General features: G+C 45.4%; 1 protein-coding gene across 1 annotated transcript; it reads right to left on the bottom strand.

The window, feature by feature from the left end:
* Window positions 1–1,358: 1,358 nt before the first annotated feature.
* Window positions 1,359–6,731, bottom strand: LOC133926701 (U-box domain-containing protein 45-like). Its single transcript, XM_062372726.1, has 6 exons — window positions 6,309–6,731; window positions 5,498–5,575; window positions 4,157–4,342; window positions 3,898–4,005; window positions 2,556–3,763; window positions 1,359–2,430 (listed from the first exon to the last, which is right to left on the bottom strand). Exons 2-6 carry the CDS (start codon window positions 5,546–5,548, stop codon window positions 1,614–1,616), a joined length of 2,370 nt encoding a protein of 789 aa, XP_062228710.1. The 5' UTR covers window positions 5,549–5,575; window positions 6,309–6,731; the 3' UTR covers window positions 1,359–1,613.
* Between the last annotated feature and the right edge of the window lie 12,128 nt (window positions 6,732–18,859).

Here is an 18,859-nt window from a genome sequence, read left to right on the forward strand (position 1 = left end):
GAAGTAGCACATCTATTTTACAGGAAATTTATAAGCCGTCTATTCACTCTCCTCTTGTCACCGTTCTCGACCTTACAATAATAAAAACAGAAAAAATTGGTATTAACCAAAAGATTGGATGTAGATAACACCAGCAATGGTCAATCTGTACTGATATAGCTATCCAAAAATTAATAAGTGAAGACCAAAAGATGGCCAGTTGGAAATGGGTGTGAGTTCAGGTCCAAAGCTGTACTCTATCTTAAGCACCATATATGAAATTACAGTAGAAAGACTAATCGTAACAATTCATGGCTATCTCTGAGGGAATCTCATGCTGCTTTGACCAATTAGGACGTTCAAGATCTGCACAGTTGAAACGGCAGGGATCGCGTTAGCACAACAGATGAATTCGCATTAGGGCATACGAGCTAGTCGGCAAGAGTCTACAGGCGGATCGAGGTGCCCACGCTCGTCATCACAAATCAAGTCTGATACGCGAGCGGAGATCGGATACAGGACAGGCGGGACGGAGTTGAGAGATACGGGGGCAGGAGAGGGTGGTACCTTGACAGAGGCGGTGGGGGAGGGGGAGGGGGAGTTGAAGTTGTCCGAGAAGGAGGCAGCGAAGCACATCGCGGCCAGTATCGTCACCGCGAACGTTGCCACAGCGTTCGCCCTGTGCCCTAACAAATGCATCTTGCCATGCATCCGCTCCCTCTCCCGTGCTGTTGAGATCGCCGGGCACCGCTCTTGCTTCCCCTCCTCCTGCCGCGGAGGCGGGCGATGGCGGCGTGGTGGCAATGGCCGACGACGGCGAGGCTTGCGGAGACCTCACGCGTGTCGCGGCGGAGCGGGCAGCGAAAGATGGTGGCAGAGTGGCCGTGGAGGGAGCTGCGGAAGGAGTTTGAGGTCGTCGACGGATGCCCCCTATCAGGATAGTTGACGTCGATCACGAGGCTCGCCTCCGCCATCGCCTTGAAACGTAATAACCGCTCCGCCGCGCACAAACAAGATGAAAAACCTTAGCGCACAATAAACCAATTGATATAATCCGTAAAAAATATTCAAAACTATTATTACTATTTTATTCTATTTAAATTTAATTATTTATAAGTTTACCATTCATTTTATTTTTAATATGATCCCTATGATACAAGTAGATGATACTATAATACAAAAGGCGATAAAGAGTATCATTAGATTGATCTAAACCGTTTAATCTAAAGAATTAGATGAACCATATTAATTGTTGTCCACCATAAAAAATCTCTAAAAACAGCCATTCTTCTTTACTAACAATGTATCATCTTGAAGAGAGAAGAAAGGGAATAATCAGTTGCTTGCAAAGCATGTTGTATTATTGAAGGGGAAGCGTCTGATAAAAGGGCAGAGAATCAGAATTCAGAGACAGTGAAGAAAGAACTGTACACATATCCTGACAAGGCAAAGGGGAAAATGACCTACATCACCCCACCGAGGAGGGGGGGACGAACAAAGTTTTTACTTTACCCGAAGAAAACACCAAAAGAAAAAAAAAAGGTGAAGAGAGAAAGAAAGATCAGGCTGAAAACAAGGAAGAAGATGATGTACATATCCACTGATCAACTCAAACTCTACTGTCATCTACTCTACTAGCATTGGTACAGTGAGAAGCCCCTGTTCTTCCACAGCGAGCTCAGCGCCCTCCCCAGCTTCCTCGACTTCGACTTGCACAGCGGCTTCGACTCTCGGTGGCAGACGATGGCACCACCATTCCCGGTCTCCGCCAGCTGTTGCTGTGGCTGCTGGGGCGGCGCCTCCCGTTGCCTTTGCTCCCGGAACAGCTTGAGGAGCTTCTGGGCCTTTTCCCTTCCCCTCCCCGTGCCGGCCGCTGAGATGGAGACCAGGGAAGGGACCACACCCTCCTGAAGCACCGGCGCGATGCACTTGTCGTCTGCCGTGCACATCACGAGGAGGCAGGACACGGCCTGCTCCTGCTCCATTGCCTCGCCGGTGTCCAATAGCGTTGCTAACGTACTGACCAAACCAGGGGTGGACATGATCTCCTTCCTGCCAGCCTGGGTCGCAGCAAGGCTGATGAGAACTGCAAGGGCCTTCTCTGTCCAACCAAGGCCCTCGCATGCCGGAGACTCGGTAAGGAGACAGTGAAGAGCATCCACAATGCCTGCAGAAAGAAGGGCTGGGACGCTGGCTTGGTGGGTCGATAGGTTGTACAGTGTGTACAGGGCATCACTCTTGCAGGAGCCTCCTTTAGTGTCGCCAGCCTCGTGGCTGTATAAATGGTCGACTAGGAACGACACAGCCTGGCTTGAACCAATGACGTTCTTTGCATCAGGGAGGCAGGAAATATTAAGGTAGAGTGCCGTGACTGGACCAGATAGACGAGGGTTCGATACCATCTGCTCAAGCAGCTCGACCACTCCAGCAGATAAGAGGAGTCCCTTGTTTCTGAAATAAGGAAGGGTTTGATAAGCAAATGCTAGGGAAAACACTTTGCTAATTTTGAGTCAAAATATACTCTAGATATTTCAACTAGTGGTATTTGGCAAGCAACTAGGAAATAAACTTCATACCTGTTATTATTGACTGCAAGGTTGAAAAGAGCCATGGCACCAATTACCTGTGCCTTCTCATTTCCATCATTCACAGCGTTCCTCAAAAACTCAACCAGTGCCTCGGCAAACCCATTTGAGCCCATCTGGATCCTTGCTTCCTCATCATCTTTCAAAAGATACCTTATCTGCTCCACCAACCTACACTTCTTGTGCATGCTGCTTCTTCCATGAAGCAAGAGCAACAAGTTCCCATATCCCTCATTTATATCCAAATCGTAACAAGAGTTGTCATCCATAGTTCCTGATTCACTGTTTGCCGGTTCCTCTTTTCTCACATTCTCCATCGGGACAACCTTGACACCCTTCACACTGGTAGAATCAAAACTTTCAGTGGACACACAACCTGTTGCCTCAGAGTCAGAGAAAGCAAGTCTCCAATTTACACCAAAAGATCCTGGTGGACCATCAGGAACTGGAAAATTATTCTGCTCACACCAGCTGGCGATCAGGGCCTTGACACAGTAGTTTGGAGTCAAACACAGGTGGGCAAGTTGCTGCTGAGTTTTAGGACATGTGCTGTGACCATCATTGAACCATTTCTCAATGCAAACACGCTCATAGGTCTGCCCAGATGAAATGATGACTGGATCATACATGAGCTGTAAGGAAATAGGGCACCTAAGTTCTTCAGGAGGGATCGACATATTTTCGGACTTTGGACCACCAAGTCTGCAATTGAATGATCCAAGCCTAGAATTGAAAGATCCAAACCTCGAATTGAACAATTGAATGTTTGAAAGCTGTCTACTGAATGCTCGGCCATTGCCGCAGGACCCATACATGTCATCCATGCCTAATACTGTAGGTGAGCATGGCGACGATCCCTGAGAGTCAGTATCATCACCGGCCTCACTTCTGAAGAATTTCGAGTATTTCCTCATGAGATTGTACAAGTATGACACAACAAACTCCTTCCGCTTGTCTTCATCAGAACGAGCCTTCTCAATTAGCTTCTTGAGCGCTCTTCTCTCAGTGAGTGCTGCCCTAGAAGATGTAATTCCCAATTTCAGAGCAGCCATATGGAAGACCTCAAGCTCCCCACTATCACTGGAACCATTTATTTTATTGTTTCTCTGGAGCAAATTGATCACCTCATCACCAGCTTCCTTCTCTGATTGATCCAATGTAAATGCAATCTCCTCCAACTCGCCAATAATCTCTACAATCTGTAAAGCAACAAGTTCAGGGGGTCAGTAAGTACCACACATTGTAAATTATTGGAAAACCAAAGTCACAAAGACAGAAATAGAAAAATTCTGGTCCCAAGATATTGACTAGATGAGATTTTTGCACGATATACCTTACAACCGATATCTTCCGTTACTATGCTTTCAACACGCCTTAGACTTTCCTGAAGTTGGCTTCTAGCTTTCTCAAACTTCAAAAGCACAGTTTCTGCAGTGATGGCCTAGAAGTGAAATAACATACTGTTAAGACTTTCGCATTAACATTTTGATTGTTCCAATTGCCTCCAAAAGCAATGGTGCTCATGCACCATAGAATTTTTGCAATCTAGTTGTATCCTGAGTGTTGTAGTACAGCAGAGAGGAACAAGTTACCAAGTAGAGCCTGCTGCAGTCTGCACAATGTTGGAGAAGACCTTTGGCTTTATCTAGCGCTACATGCAGTGAACACAATGCCTGTATACCAGACTTGCTTCTGGGTCTTGATGCTTCGATGAAAGGGAAAATGGCGGAAAGTTTAGATACAGCAGGATGAAATGCTCTACACATTCCTGTGTGCAACTGCATAAACAAAAATTTATTTAGATTTTGTAGTAAAACTAAACAAATCCCAGAAAGAGAAAGCATAAGGTTCCAGAAACTTATTATATTGTTTGCTCTGTACAGTAGAAAAGACACCTATTAAGTCAAAGAAAAGGAACCTTAGGTACCGTTTGGTTTGTGATATTGGGCCAAGAATTGGCGAATTGGAATTGGGCTTGGGTGAATACAGCTGTTTGGATGTAGTATGAAATGGAATTGGTATTGGAGCCCAATACCAGCTTTGAGGACAACTTAAGGAGCCCATCTCCAAATCAGAGTGGAATCGGGCAGCCCCCTTCAATCGCCTTCCTCCCGAGTCTCGCACACTTAACGCAACCACAACGAACTCGACCCTAGATCTCTCTCACCAGTGACCCCATGACCCCCATCGCCGGCGACCCAATCAGTTTCTGATGCTCTTTTTCTTCAACACCGGCGTCGCCGCGGACGAGAACGGATTTGAGATGCTTCAGGCTGTCACTGAGCTCCCTCTTCACCGGTGCCGCCACCTCATATTCGTCAACCGGATCCGAAGTCTAAGTCGGCGAGATCCAACCGGTCTCCCGACTCATCATCTTCTTCAACGACAGTGTCACCACCTCGTCGGACACCACTCCGGCCCAAGGGCACTGGTGCAGCGGCCAAGGGGCAACCAGCAGCTGGGGTCCCGAGGTGCGCGCGACTGGGGGCGAGAGAATAGCACGACGAGGGCCACTACAGGGTTGAGCTTGCTGTTGCTTGTTTCGATTTCTCAAGGTTAGCAACCAAACGAAAATTGGATTTGATTTGATTCGATTTCCATCTCAACTATTGACTTGCCGGCCAAACAAAACCTTTGAATTTGTGTCTTGTTTCCATTTCCCCATGGATTTGGATTTGAGGCCCAATTCAATTCAGTTCCTCCAATTCTGAGAACCAAACAGACCCTTACAGAAATCAAAGCATTGTGTTTGTACTAACCATTGAAACAACCATTCCTTAAAAGAATACGAAAAAAGAAAAGTAACTCTCCCATTGATCAACAAAAACAGCGGGCTTTTAAAATCTACTAACAAAAGGTAGACTAACAACTGATTAGCAGGAATAATAGATATATTCATTGCCAACAGGATAAAAAGACTGTAAAGATGATACCTTGGCATCATTAGCCAGAAAAGGACCCTCTTCGGCCTCCATTGCATCCATTGTAGACTACTACCTGAGCTCCAACATCTGATTACAAGAATCATAAGGAAAACAGATAAGATTATCAAATCACTCTTAAACATTCTCAAGTTTCAGATAAAATGAGATAGTCTTTTCCTTAGGACTAAAGGAAAGAATAGGTTTGCGCATTGGAAGATGGGACAAAGCAAACATCCAGCTATTACTGGTAGAAACGGAAGAGATAAGAATGGTATAAAATCTACCAGCAAGCCTCACTGTTCTCCAAGAAGCAACTTTGGCTGTCAGAAACAACTACCGGAACAGGTAATATTACTCTACAAAATTTGAGACTTCCAGCTCTTCGAGCCCAATTTTTTGTTTACCAAGCAAATTAAACTCTTTTCAACAAATATAAGGCTCAAATGTACCCAGCGTGCTGCATTTGACTCTTCTAATGCCCAAAAAGAAAAAGAAAAACAGATGTCGGCAGCTTCAGGGCGGACTTAGCGTGGGGCATCGGAGTTCAGATGAACCGACGTTTTTTTTCGAAAATAAAAGGATCGATCTTGCGCGCTGAAGAGGAACCTGGTCGAACCACGTATTGATGAACTGTATTAGTAGCGCGCCGCGCCGCGCAGCACACAAATCCACAGCTAACTGAATGGAGACGAGGGAAGATTTGATGTGATTGCTCACGCCACAGCAAAGGAAGCGCCGCCACCCCCCCCCCCACCCCACACACACACAACAACAAAACGAACTCTCAGAGCATCCATCCAAGCAAGCTAGGATTACTCACCAACAAAAGAAGAAATCAATCCACGCTCAGATGGATCTCCACCCCCACACCACTCCGCTAGACCGAGGGAGGAGCGGCGATGCGGCGGCGGCAGTGGACGGAGGATTCGGTTGACGGAGGGAGTGATTGCGGCGGTAAGAAGGGCCGGCGGCGTTGCGCTGGGAGCATAGGTTTGGCCTTCAGAGCCAGCCTTGGAGGGAGGCTGGGGCGCGCGCGTGGAGGAGTGGGAGGCCGAATGCAGCCACACCTCGCCAGTCGCCAAGCTCCAGCTCTGATTCTTACACGTAGCGAAGGCGGACGGATCTCACCGGCGGGGTATCCACGCGGCGCCGGCAGCGGTGCCGGCGGAGGACGAGCGTGGGGCGGTGGGGGAGAAGAGGAGAGGGGAGGGGAGGGGAGGGGAGGAATAATGGAGAGTGGGGGGACGTTGGAGTTGAGTGTGGATTTTATTCATATTTCGGGGCCTGTGCCCGGGAAAGTGAAATAAATGCCATTTTCTTTTCCTCCGTGGGTTTTTCTTTTCTTTTAATTAAGGGTTTCTTAGGGCAAAAAAATATGGTTCAAACTCCCTTATTTGTCAGATTTTTTTTTCTTTTCTCATCATGCTTCTGGTGGAGTCTGAATAAAGCTGTGTCGTTTCTTGGAAATGATTTGTCAGTTGCAGAATGTGAGATGCGAACATGTATAAGTAGTATGCTTGGTTAGTGTATGTGTGTAATTTAAGGACTCGTTTGGATCGGAGCCGACACTCGCTAGCCGAAGTTGGTTATCATATGGATGAGCGCCAACTTTTAGCTTGTTCGATCCGACGATGCCAACGCTCAGTTAAATTCTCGTCAAGGCACTGGCGAATTGATGACGGCGAAATCACTTGCCAATCTTAGGCGAGCGAGTGTTTTGGCAGGATAGGCAGGGCACAATCATGCCCTAAATTTTAATAGGATCATTTTGGCGAATTGGAAGGTTGGCTTCTGTTTTGTTTATTCGATTTAGCTGTTTTCTTTGCTTCAACACCAACCATGTATTTCTACTACTAGTTTTTATTTAGCAGTAGAAGAAGTATAGTGGAATTGATGTTAAGTAGATGTAGCTATCTTTTGGAAACATTTTACAGATAGCAATACAAGGCTTGATTGTTGAAATTCTAGACGCCATAGAGTATATCATACTAAAAAACTAACTATGAAGAAAAATGTTGTAACCATTCTAGCTTATATATTGTCCAAAACACAGTTGTGGATAAGTACTCGAAAAGCAGCTAAGCTGCTTGTCTTTCATTTTAGTAAAAGTAGGAGAAATGTCACTGTTCACGAAGGGTTTAATCTATGTGTGAGTTCTAATATACTTATATCCAAAGACATGTCAAATACAAGTAGTAGGAAAGGATCCCAATCAAAGCAAGATAACCTAGATGGCATGTCGTGATGCTTCCTTCTGTTCCTCTTACTCCCTCTCAACGATGATATTGATGTTCAAACCAATTGGTCAAATTTTTCAAAATGTCTATGTCTCATTTTTTTTTTACTTTACTTTATAGTGAAGAAAAGATATATATAGCATCTTGACTTTTTTTTTTACTTTACTTTATAGTGGAGTCATCACCTGTATATAAATATACCCATCGAAAAATAAAGGTGATCTCCACAAAAAATTTGGATTTTTTTCCCACAAGTACCTTTTACTCAGCCAAGAACAGTACTGTGATGTCCTTATAAATCACTACAATTTCTGCAACCAACACATGTTCGATGTTTCTGTAGCCACCCCACAAAATAAAAGCCAACTTGCATTTGCCTGTGGCCAAACATTGCCACTTCCAAGCAGCACCCTTTCTCTAAACAATCCACCGATGAGCAAATGGCAAAATCTGATCCCAAACTTAACAACTGAAACCAAGATTAACACGGAGATCTGAGCTAGTGCCAGCATAGTGACCCCTCCAAATGGGAGCTTTTATATTCCTTTGCAAGGGATCTCTGATTCCATCAGATACTGAAACCAAACACAACCCTCAGACAGGAGGAATAAACAAACAAATCTTGACATCCCAATCACTAATTGTTTACTTACCAGTAATAATGACCGGTTAATTAAGACAAAAATTATATATATTTAGATGTGTGTGAATGGCCCCTCCACTGGCCGATGATTCCATGCATTTCCCTTTTATAATTTTAAATTTGTCAGAGTTATATCAAGCTTTGCTTTCCAATGGATCCTCACAGAGACCAAATCATTCATTCACCGGGTTTTATTTTATTTTAATTTGTTCATCAGAAAACTAAGCAAGAGGGCAAGTGCTAGCTCTGAGGTGATGCCATGAGGCTTTAGGCGACAAGCACTTGGGAGTCATGGATGATAGGGCTTGTACGTGTCAAGGAACTATTAGCGCCTTTAGGGGCAGGGAATAAGGAAAATATCTTGCTGTTGGGTGGACGAGATTGGTTAATCAGGCTTGATGATGGATTAAAGAAAAGGGGAGGAAGAGAATTGATCACTATTTTTTTTTCCATGATGTGTAATTGCCCACTCTTTTTGAGTCTCAATCCTCCTTTATTTGCCCCACTTCTGATGTTTTGTAAGTGCTGGATGCATATTTCAGCGCCAACAATCTTGAACAAGAAAATGTTGTCCACCAATTAATCTTTTTTTAGAATGGAGAAAGTTAGCAAGAATCATCATCTTTGAAACAAAAGCAACGGGGAGACTTACAGCGTAATCTTGAAAAATTCGGCAAATAATCCATTCAATATAAACTAGCAAGGGGGCACATATTCACTGTTAAAGAAAAATCATAACTAGTAGCTAGCTATTTGGTCCTTTTTAACGCTGAGCATAACCTACGCAAATTTTTGAAAAAAAAAACATACATTCAAAATGAGAATATCTTTTCCTGCAGATTTTCCGTGCAATGTAAGGGAATAACTTATCTAAAGCATTTTGAATCAATTTACAAGGTGCTAGCGATTATGAGGCAGCGTGGTACAAGTAGGCAGCCCTAAACACAATTAACTCTGCTTGCACGGAGATCAGGAGGTACTACACTAAATAACAATAGCAAAACCTCCAAGGTTCAAATGATTTGTGAAGAGAAAGGCAAAGGTAATGAAAAGGCTGGGTGCATTATTGAAACAAACAAAATATTGTTTAGCCCTTGGCATTAGCAGCACTTCATACAATTTTTTTTTCTGACTAGCATTGCTCTCCATTAAAGAAAAGAAAAATATACTGATGCTGCTATCGCCACTTGCCTATAATTACGGTCAGACACATGAGACTAAGGATCACACACTTAACAGTTATATAATAATACTAATTTGGATTGAATTTGTACGTGTGTTACATGGATAATGATCTATGAGGATTTAAAGTCCTAACATATTCATAATGTGGTATGTTAGTGAGCTTTATATAAGTAGAGGCATTAGATTGTAGGCGACTTGATTTCTCCCACCTAAGTTATAGCCGCACCTCTTCACGAAATCCTAGTTAGACATGCGGTACTAGCATACCGATGCATAGTGTTTTATCCTGGACGTTTGTATATCGTGTATGCACTGTTGTTGCTGTTGTAGTGCTAATCGACGACAAGGATGCGAGAAAGAGACTCTCGGCTCATGACGAAATCGACTGCTGGCTTTGCAACGACGCGGGTAATATTAAACTGAGCTACTCTGACTCTTCTTTTATTTTCTACACGCCTAGTGATAAAGATATATAATATTGTATAGCATATCATGGTTTGCGGTAGAAATTTTTTATTTACACTACTGTAGACTACTGTCCCCCAACATAAGAAATGAAAATGAAAGGTGAAAATGGATCCGGACTCCCCCAGATGTTGGCTGCCACTCGTCTCACTCTCACCCTGTACAGTCATCCAATTTCGCCGTCAGACAAGACTACATGAACAACCCTTCTCTGTTCATGGATGTTACTAGCATCTACTGCAGAAGAAGCCCGTGCAGCACATGCATCGGACGAATCATCAAGCCATTTTCGCCGCCAATCTCCAGATCATCTCGAACATATGGATGGATGCATTCATCACCATCTCCTGTGGTTTGGCGGGCCTAGGATATGGAGTACTAGCTGGTACCCACGTTACCGCGGGATTCAACAGCTATTTAAGGATCTACGTATCAATAATATTTTTATAAGTAACTGACATAAAAAACTAGAGTTACAATATACCATATGATATAAATAACAAAAGGTTTAGTAATATTGGTACTATATAAAAATACGTAGTGCCTTTCACTAGCCGCTTGGTACTTAGTATAATAATTTGAGCATAGTACCATGAACCGTACGTACACCTGTAGATCGATGGCTGTCTGTCTGTTTCCGCGGGCAAGAGGGAGGGAATCAAAAGGGAGAAAATATCTCGCGATGATTGGGGAACACAGATATGGGGCGGAGTGGAGCCACGAGAGTACCCGGATGCGGCCACCCAAGTAATTGGGCGGCACCGACTTGCCTCGTCCCGGCTCGCCGGTCCCTCAATGTCGGCCGTCCGCCGCGCGTGCGCCGCCGCGGCCCGCGGCAGCGCATCATTTCCTCCTCCCTACACGAACCTCCGTTGTCTCTGTGCGGTAGGAAGAGACTAGCCAACAGGAGAGGTGATTACACGTTAAGGGCTGGGTTGGCACGGTCCCGGATTTTCCTTCGAATATTTCAAATTCGGTTTATCCTATAAACGTTTTTTATAGTGAATCTGAATTAATTTGTATAATTATTTGACTAGTTAAGTAGGTTTGGATTCCTAAATATTATACTAAGAGAGAAAAAGTGATTCTAAATTGAAACAATATTTTGAGTGATTCTCTTACTAATAAAAAAATTGAGACGTTTCTTTTGATCCGAATGAGAAACCAAACTAACCCATTTTGCTGAAATTCTCTGTAATGCACCAAGAAACGCTACCAAAACGCTTAAGAACTGGTTGGTTGTTCGTATAAGAGCAACTTAGCATGATAGATAAGTAAGAAAACATGTTTGGTTGTTTGGATGTACTGTTTCAATTTAGATCGACGGATGTAAATATATGCTCGTAGTCTAGCTACATAGAGCTTTCCTCCGTAGCCTGACCTAGCAGATGCAAACGAGCTCACTTATCAATATTATAAAATTATTTTATATAAGTAACTAATCATAATCTCAATTCTTATATTTGCGTATGTAGTCTCAGATTCTATCGATCAAACACTCTTAATCAACCAATATAACTCAACTAAAACTACTACACCTCAACGTATATATCCACACGGACATCCAATCATACACCTTCTAAGCTTTCTTAGGGAATGACATCCTCTGATGTCTATGGAGCAAAATCAGAGAGATACAGTGCCTCTGACTTTACTCCATCTCAGTCGTGTGTTTAAGAAGCGACAGATCAGATTTGGAACTACAATATATAAATAAACAATAAATCTGTATAATATTTTAATAAACAGTAACATCAGAGACAATATAGAAGTATAATTATTTTACTATTCGTCTCTAACCTTGAGGCACATCATCAAAGGATCCCGTTCCCTTGTACAGGGAGCGGCTTCCTGGGATTCTCCAGCAGTCTTCTGGGCGCGGGGAAGGCCTGCAGCCGGGGCCCCAGAAGGCGCCAAGAATTTAAGCCCGGATTGGACGGCCGGTGTCACAGCCGCACACGTGGACGGGCGGCATCACTCTCGGCTGGCGATCGTACGAGCGACGAATCGGCGATGGCTCCCCCGACCCGGTCCCCACCTAGCCGGCGCGGCACCACGGTGGCAGCTGCCCTGTCACGCTGTGCTGGCTGGCTGGCTGGCTGTAGCCACCAACGCGACAGCTCAAGTCAGGTTGTACACGCGGCGGGCTCCTCGTGCTTTGGAGCCCACGTGGTCCGTGCCATGCGGTGCGTGTCTGGACAGCCAGACAGGGCAGCAGCAAATTGTGGAACGAATATCTGGTTTACTACCGGCGCTTTCAGGAAATTCCGGACCCTTGGATTGTCACTCTCTCTCTACCTTTGGAGGAAGAGATAAAAGACTTAATTTGAGTGTTTTAAAAAATTATAAGTAAATTTCACAAACTTACAACTATTTACACTAAAGTATCATAAAACCACAATTTTTGAGTCATATTTCACAAAACTATAACTATTTGTGCCTTGAGTAACACAAAATTATAACTTTTCACTCTGGGCCCACCCGTCAGCCTAACGAGCTAAAAATATTGTAGTTTTGTGAAAATGTGTGGCCGACGGGTGAGCCCGAAGTGAAAAGTTGTAATTTTACATTACTCAAGGTACAAATAATTATAGTTTTGTGAAATATGACTCAAAAATTATAATTTTGTGATACTTTGGTGCAAATAGTTATAGGTTTATAAAATTTACTAAAAAATTATTTACACTACCCTTTGGGCTTTAAAAATAATGTTCTGTTTTTCAAATCAGTTAACAAAATGCATCTTTTTTTATAATGCATTTAGGAGTAGTGTAAGATTAATCCAAGAATTTGCCCAATCGTTCGCAAAAAAATCCCTATAAAAACGTGAATTGTCCATATAGAAACCTACGAAGCTGAACATACACACAGAGCACGTTACGCCACATGCGTGCATGCAGCTACGGTTCCGTCGCCTTCACTCAAAATACTACAGCACCGCCCATTGTTGCAGGTGAGCACATGAGCAGAGGCATCAAGCCATGCACGCACGCGCCAGCTAGTACCGTCGTGCGTCCCTGCATGCATGCATGCATGCTACCGTTTCCTTCCCGCGCACTCCTGTGTATGTTCTTCCTTCATGTTTACTTCAGACCTGGCACACACACAGAGGTAGGTCAAACTTGTCTCTGCATACACGTAATAACAAACACGAATATTCATCACAAGAAATTGCGCAGGAAGGATAACAACGAGTACCCCAAAAAAGTAAAAATGAGCGCAATTAATGTTTTCTGTGTAAAACTCTCCATACAACTGCAACATTGGTTTTTTAAAATAAAATAAAACCCCAACATTGCAAGCAGGGTACGAATTAAAAAAACTCAAACTAAACTCCTTTTAAACGATAAATGATCATTGGCCCTATTTTTTTCCCCCACGCACGGGACGTTGGATCTTATCTTGGCAATCTGCCTTGCTCGTAGATCGAATAAGAAAAGGCTGCTTTTGTCGCACTACTCCAGTGTTTATTTGATTTGATTTGATTTGTGGTCGTCATCGGCCATGAGTTTAGAGAATAGAGAGAGAATGACATTAAGCAGGGCAAGTGCATTGTGATTATTATTATACGTTGATACATGGTATGATTGGTATCACATCTGCACCAGTGATCACATGACCCACTTCTGCTTGGGCCCTGCTGGCTCCGGCCACCGACAGCCATTACTGGAGCTTCAAGGGACGGGAACAGGGTGTATATAAAAAACTGCCCGGCCGTACTCCATATGTGTTGTGTCTATTCTGCCATCTAACTTACACACCACCCTTAAAACAAAAAGAGGGATCAAATATTTTTTCTGCAGTGATATATGTTTTGTAAATGTTTTCTACCCTTTTCATTTAGGTGTTTTTAACTACCCTCTTACTGAAAAAACACATGCATTCTGTTTTCTTTGACATTTCCTGGTACAGTCTGCTCGACTGCTCAGCGTGGTAGTCAACCGTGGCGCTGAAGAGAGTATTGTCTCGTCTCCGAAGTCCCAAGGCAGCGTATGAGATGCTACACGAGGCCCTGCTCAAGAATGCATGTCGAGCGTGCATTATCATGGTAACCTGGACCATATAGCTTGACCTTTGCTGCAGCATGCACGGAGACAAGTTATGGATTACACGCACCAATGGTCGGCACGAGTCACATGAGAGAGAAAACGCATACTCTCTCTCTCTCTCTCTCTCTCTCTCTCTCTCTCTCTCTCCACATTCTGAGGTTTCTATGTGGTCAACAATAATGTGGTTGTTGGGTTAACAGACTCGACGATCCATTCGCTCCGGCACCAATGATTGGGCACGGCCAGTGCCTGCCTGCAGGCTCTTTTTTTTTTTTTTTGAGAGGATACACTATAAACGCACACAATATACATCATACTTACACTATACGTACATATCTATCTACAATTCTATACACACGTTAGGAGAGATTAAGATATAAACACGCACGCGTATATATATCTACAATTCTATACACACGTTAGGAGAGATTAAGAAGACTTCAATACGCGTACCACTAAACACGCACGCGTATATATATCCTGATTTAACCCGAGGTAATCTCGAACACTACAACCTCCAGGGAAAACCCACTGCTCGAACGCGAGCCAGCTCAGACGCAACGACCGACCTACCGCTCGGACTCGCAGGCTCCATTATTTGATGACCTCCTCCTCTTCCTCTTCCTCGAGTTCTCTCCGAGTGCAGTCGGCAAAAAAGATCACACCAAACAGTAGTGCCAGCTAGTACAAGATGGTGTCACAATATCATAGCATGTGGCCCTACCCAACCCAACACAAGCTTGTAGCGAAATCATTTGCGTCCGTGGATGCATGCATGCATGCTAGCTCTCGATCTCGGCGGCTCGCGCCGTGTCGTCGTGGGCTCATCATGCTTTTTCCTCGTACGATCGACCAACAGTGCCTGCTCTTCGCTTCTGGCTGCATACCTGGCTATAATACTAGTGGTAATGGCTACGCTGCTGCCTGCTTGCTGGTGACTGCTGTACGTACGTATCAACAAAGAAAAATGGATGGATTCTCCAGCGTCTCCGTACGAAATAGAGTGATATTTACTCCACTATTGATGCATGCATTCTACGAGAATCGACTAATACCCGATTTCTGTTCTTGATCTGACCATATATTTTCTTGAAAATTAATAAAATTACCTGCATTTGCCTTCATTGTCAACTTTTCACATCTCGATCCACAGATGGCGGATCTTTGCACTCATCGACCGGGACACGTTGATATCAGGCCGTGCTCATAAACCCCCCTAAAAGGTGCAATGATTATAAGTAGTTTAATTAGGGTACGGAGTGATATATAACCATCCCATCACATCGACTTAATATACCCTGTTGCTAGTGCACTAGGGTGTGTGCACACCGCAAAAGAAAGAGCAAGCCTAGGCTAAATAGAAGTTTGGCGTCTACAAAGATACAACTCTTCCTCTCCTAAACACAAGCGCATGCATCCAAAAGGAGGAGAAAAAACACACATCTAACTTGGTGTGCTCTGGGGCTATATACATCTTGGTCGTACAGAGATTAAAAATAATTTTTTATACGATTATATCATCTTATTATAAGGGTTGATAAAATTTTCTTGATCTTGTGTGCCGTTGTCTCTCACGGGACTACGGGAGGAGACCAAGACTAACTAATCGAGATGATGTCATCGTCACACATGGTTCTTTCCCTCTGGTCGAGAGGAGAGTGCTGCGAGCATGTGAGGCGCATATGACGGTGTCCCCCCTCTGGCTCGTATATGCGCCGCAGGACCGAGCAATTTTTAATGGGAGGCGACGGGCGGCTCCGGGCTCCAGGTGCAGCGCATGTGGCGCAACAGCCAGCGGCAGGACAATGCTATATTGCCATGGCGTTGGATTGCAACTGCGCTGCGTTTGATGATGGCCGCGCGGGGGCGGCTACAAAGCACAAGGGCCAGGCACAGCACATCCGGGATGGCAGTGACGACGGCAGTTCACGAGGAGGTGCTTGCCATGCATACTGGGTTTTTTTAAGGTCATACTACTCATGTATACAGTAGAAGAAACACGTAATATCACTAAACACGCACGCGTATGTATCCCATCTTAACCTAATCTAGGCTTAATCCGGACGCGGATGAGCACCTGTGTCAAGTGAAGCTCGAACGCGTACGGACTCGTCGCACTCCTGGTGACTTGCCAAACTAGCTACGGCTCATTCTCCCGTGCAGTCTGGGTTGGGAGGGTGGACAGCACCGGGGTTGGCCGCATCAGATCATTCAGATGGCAGTGAAAACGGCCTCCTGGTTCAAGGAGCACCGATTCTTACTGTATGTGAAAGCTATCGTTACTGTCACCTAAATTAAAAAGGCAAAGATCGCACCTAAATGGTACTCCCTCAGGTAAGAAATAATTAATGTTTTAAACATGATGCGATTAACAATGTGTATATTTGATTACTCTATTCTATTACAACATATTTATAAAACCGAATAAAGTTATGAGATTATAAATATATTTTAAAGATAAATATATACGTATATTTTTTATGTTTTCAACTAAATATCTTAAAAATTATCAGTTGTCAAAGTTTCACAAGTTTAACTAAATCTTGTTTAAAATGCAAATATTTATGACTCAAAGGAGTATCCTCCTGCAAAATTTGCATAACAAAAAGTATACTCCCATTCCATTAATTATTGCTGTTGACTTGCCTAAGCGTACTTCGAGCAGATTACTAATTGTAAGAAAGTAATTTGGGAAGAATGACCGCAGCTTGATTGCACTCGATGGGGTTACAAATACAGGAGCGAGAGCTCTGGCCAGCCACGTATGAGTACATGCAGATCCTACAAAGAAGGAGATGTGGAGAGGTGGCTGGCCGGTTACAAAATGAAAGGAGCAGAGCTAATCTAGCTATCCTATACTTGTTCGTTGACACCCCCCCGCAGTTTGAGCATCGGTTGTCCGAATGCATAAACTGGACTTAAACTCTGTAAACAAAGTTGTTGTCAATCCCTTGGTCATGATGTCAGCTAGCTGATGCCGAGTTGGAATATGCAAAACTCGGAATTGGCCAAGTGCTACCTTTTCCCTGACAAAGTGAATGTCCAGCTCCACGTGCTTCGTTCGTCGATGATGGACTGGATTCTGAGATAGATATACAGCTGATATGTTGTCACAATAGATGACAGTGGCCTTCCCGACTTGAACATGAAGCTCGTTGAGTAAGTTCCGTAGCCAGCAACATTCTGCGGCGGCATTGGCCACCGCCCTGTACTCAGCTTCCGCACTTGACCTGGAGACGGTCGGTTGTCTCTTTGAGGACCACGAGACAAGCGAGTCCCCAAGGAACACGCAGTAGCCCGACGTCGATCGTCTGGTGTCCGGGCATCCGGCCCAGTCGGCATCGGAGTACGCTGTGAGCTCGGTCGATTGTGAAGCGGATATGAAGAGGCCGTCACTTACAGAGCCACGAAGATACCGGAGAATTCTCTTGACGAGGTTCCAGTGAGCAGCACGAGGGGAGTGCATGTACAGGCAAGCTTGATTGACTGCATAGGCGATGTCCGGTCGCGTAAGAGTCAAGTACTGCAATGCTCCTGTGATGCTCCGGTAGAACGCTGCATCAGCGGCCGGTTCACCATCAGCAGCAGCGGACAGCTTCTGCTTGACGTCGACTGGAGTGGAAGCGGGCTTGCAGTTGGCCATGCCCGCTCGCTCCAAGATGTCCTCCGTGTACTGAGCCTGGGATAGGGAGAAGCCAGTGGCGTCACGATGAATCTGAACACCAAGGAAGAAGCGCAGGTCGCCGAGGTGTTTGATGGCGAACTCTCGACAGAGTTGTTGGACGATATGTTGAAGCAGCGACGTTGTGGACGCGGTCAGGATGATGTCGTCCACGTAGACCAGGAGATAGGCCATGGCAGTGCCTTGCTTGTAGACGAACAGCGATGTGTCAGAGCCCGTCGAAGCAAAGCCAATGTAGCGGAGGTAGTTGCCCAGACGCTCAAACCACGCCCTCGGTGCCTGTTTGAGTCCGTATAGAGACTTAACAAGGAGGCAGACGTGATCAGGATGCAGCTCGTCGACGAATCCAGCCGGTTGGTAGCAGTACACCTTCTCAGCCAAGTCACCGTGTAGGAACGCGTTCTTGACGTCGAGGTGGTGCACTGGCCACTGCCGTGTGGCGGCGAGATGAAGAACCGTGCGAATGGTGGACGGCTTTACTACCGGCGAGAAGGTCTGGTGAAAATCGACCCCTGGGCGTTGGGAGAACCCACGGACGACCCACCGAGCCTTGCGCCGGTCCAGCGTTCCATCTGGATGTAGTTTGTTCTTGAAGATCCACTTGCCGGTGATGATGTTGGCGTTCGGCGGTCGAGGCACTAGTGTCCAGGTTCCATTGGCTTGGAGGGCGTTGAACTCCTCCTGCATTGCCGTGACCCACTCAGGATCACGGAGGGCTGCGCGGACGGAAGTCGGCGGAGATGTCGGAGAAGTGGATGTCGCGACGTGCGCGTACTTTGGGTTCGGCACACGGATCCCGTCGCGCCCGCGTGTGATCATGTGGTGCCGTGGTGGAGCCGCCGGTGGAGGGACCGAGTCGTGGGTCGCTGACGTAGATCGGGGCGACGCTAGACTCGTTCCTGGCACCGCAGAGTCCGGGGGCGCACTGGAGGACGGGGTCTCAGGCGGATGAGAACCCGTCTGTGGACTCGACGCTGGATCCGCAGGCGGTGGAGTCGTTGCAGGCGCGTGCGAAGTCGTGGGCGACGTCGAGGCTAGTGGCACACCCGTGTGCCGGTGGTGTGTTGTGCGAGGGCGACGCACCACTGGCAGAGGGAGCACATCGGGAAC

Source organism: Phragmites australis, chromosome 1 (genome assembly GCF_958298935.1).
Source record: "Phragmites australis chromosome 1, lpPhrAust1.1, whole genome shotgun sequence".
In the NCBI taxonomy this organism is placed as follows: Eukaryota; Viridiplantae; Streptophyta; class Magnoliopsida; order Poales; family Poaceae; genus Phragmites; species Phragmites australis.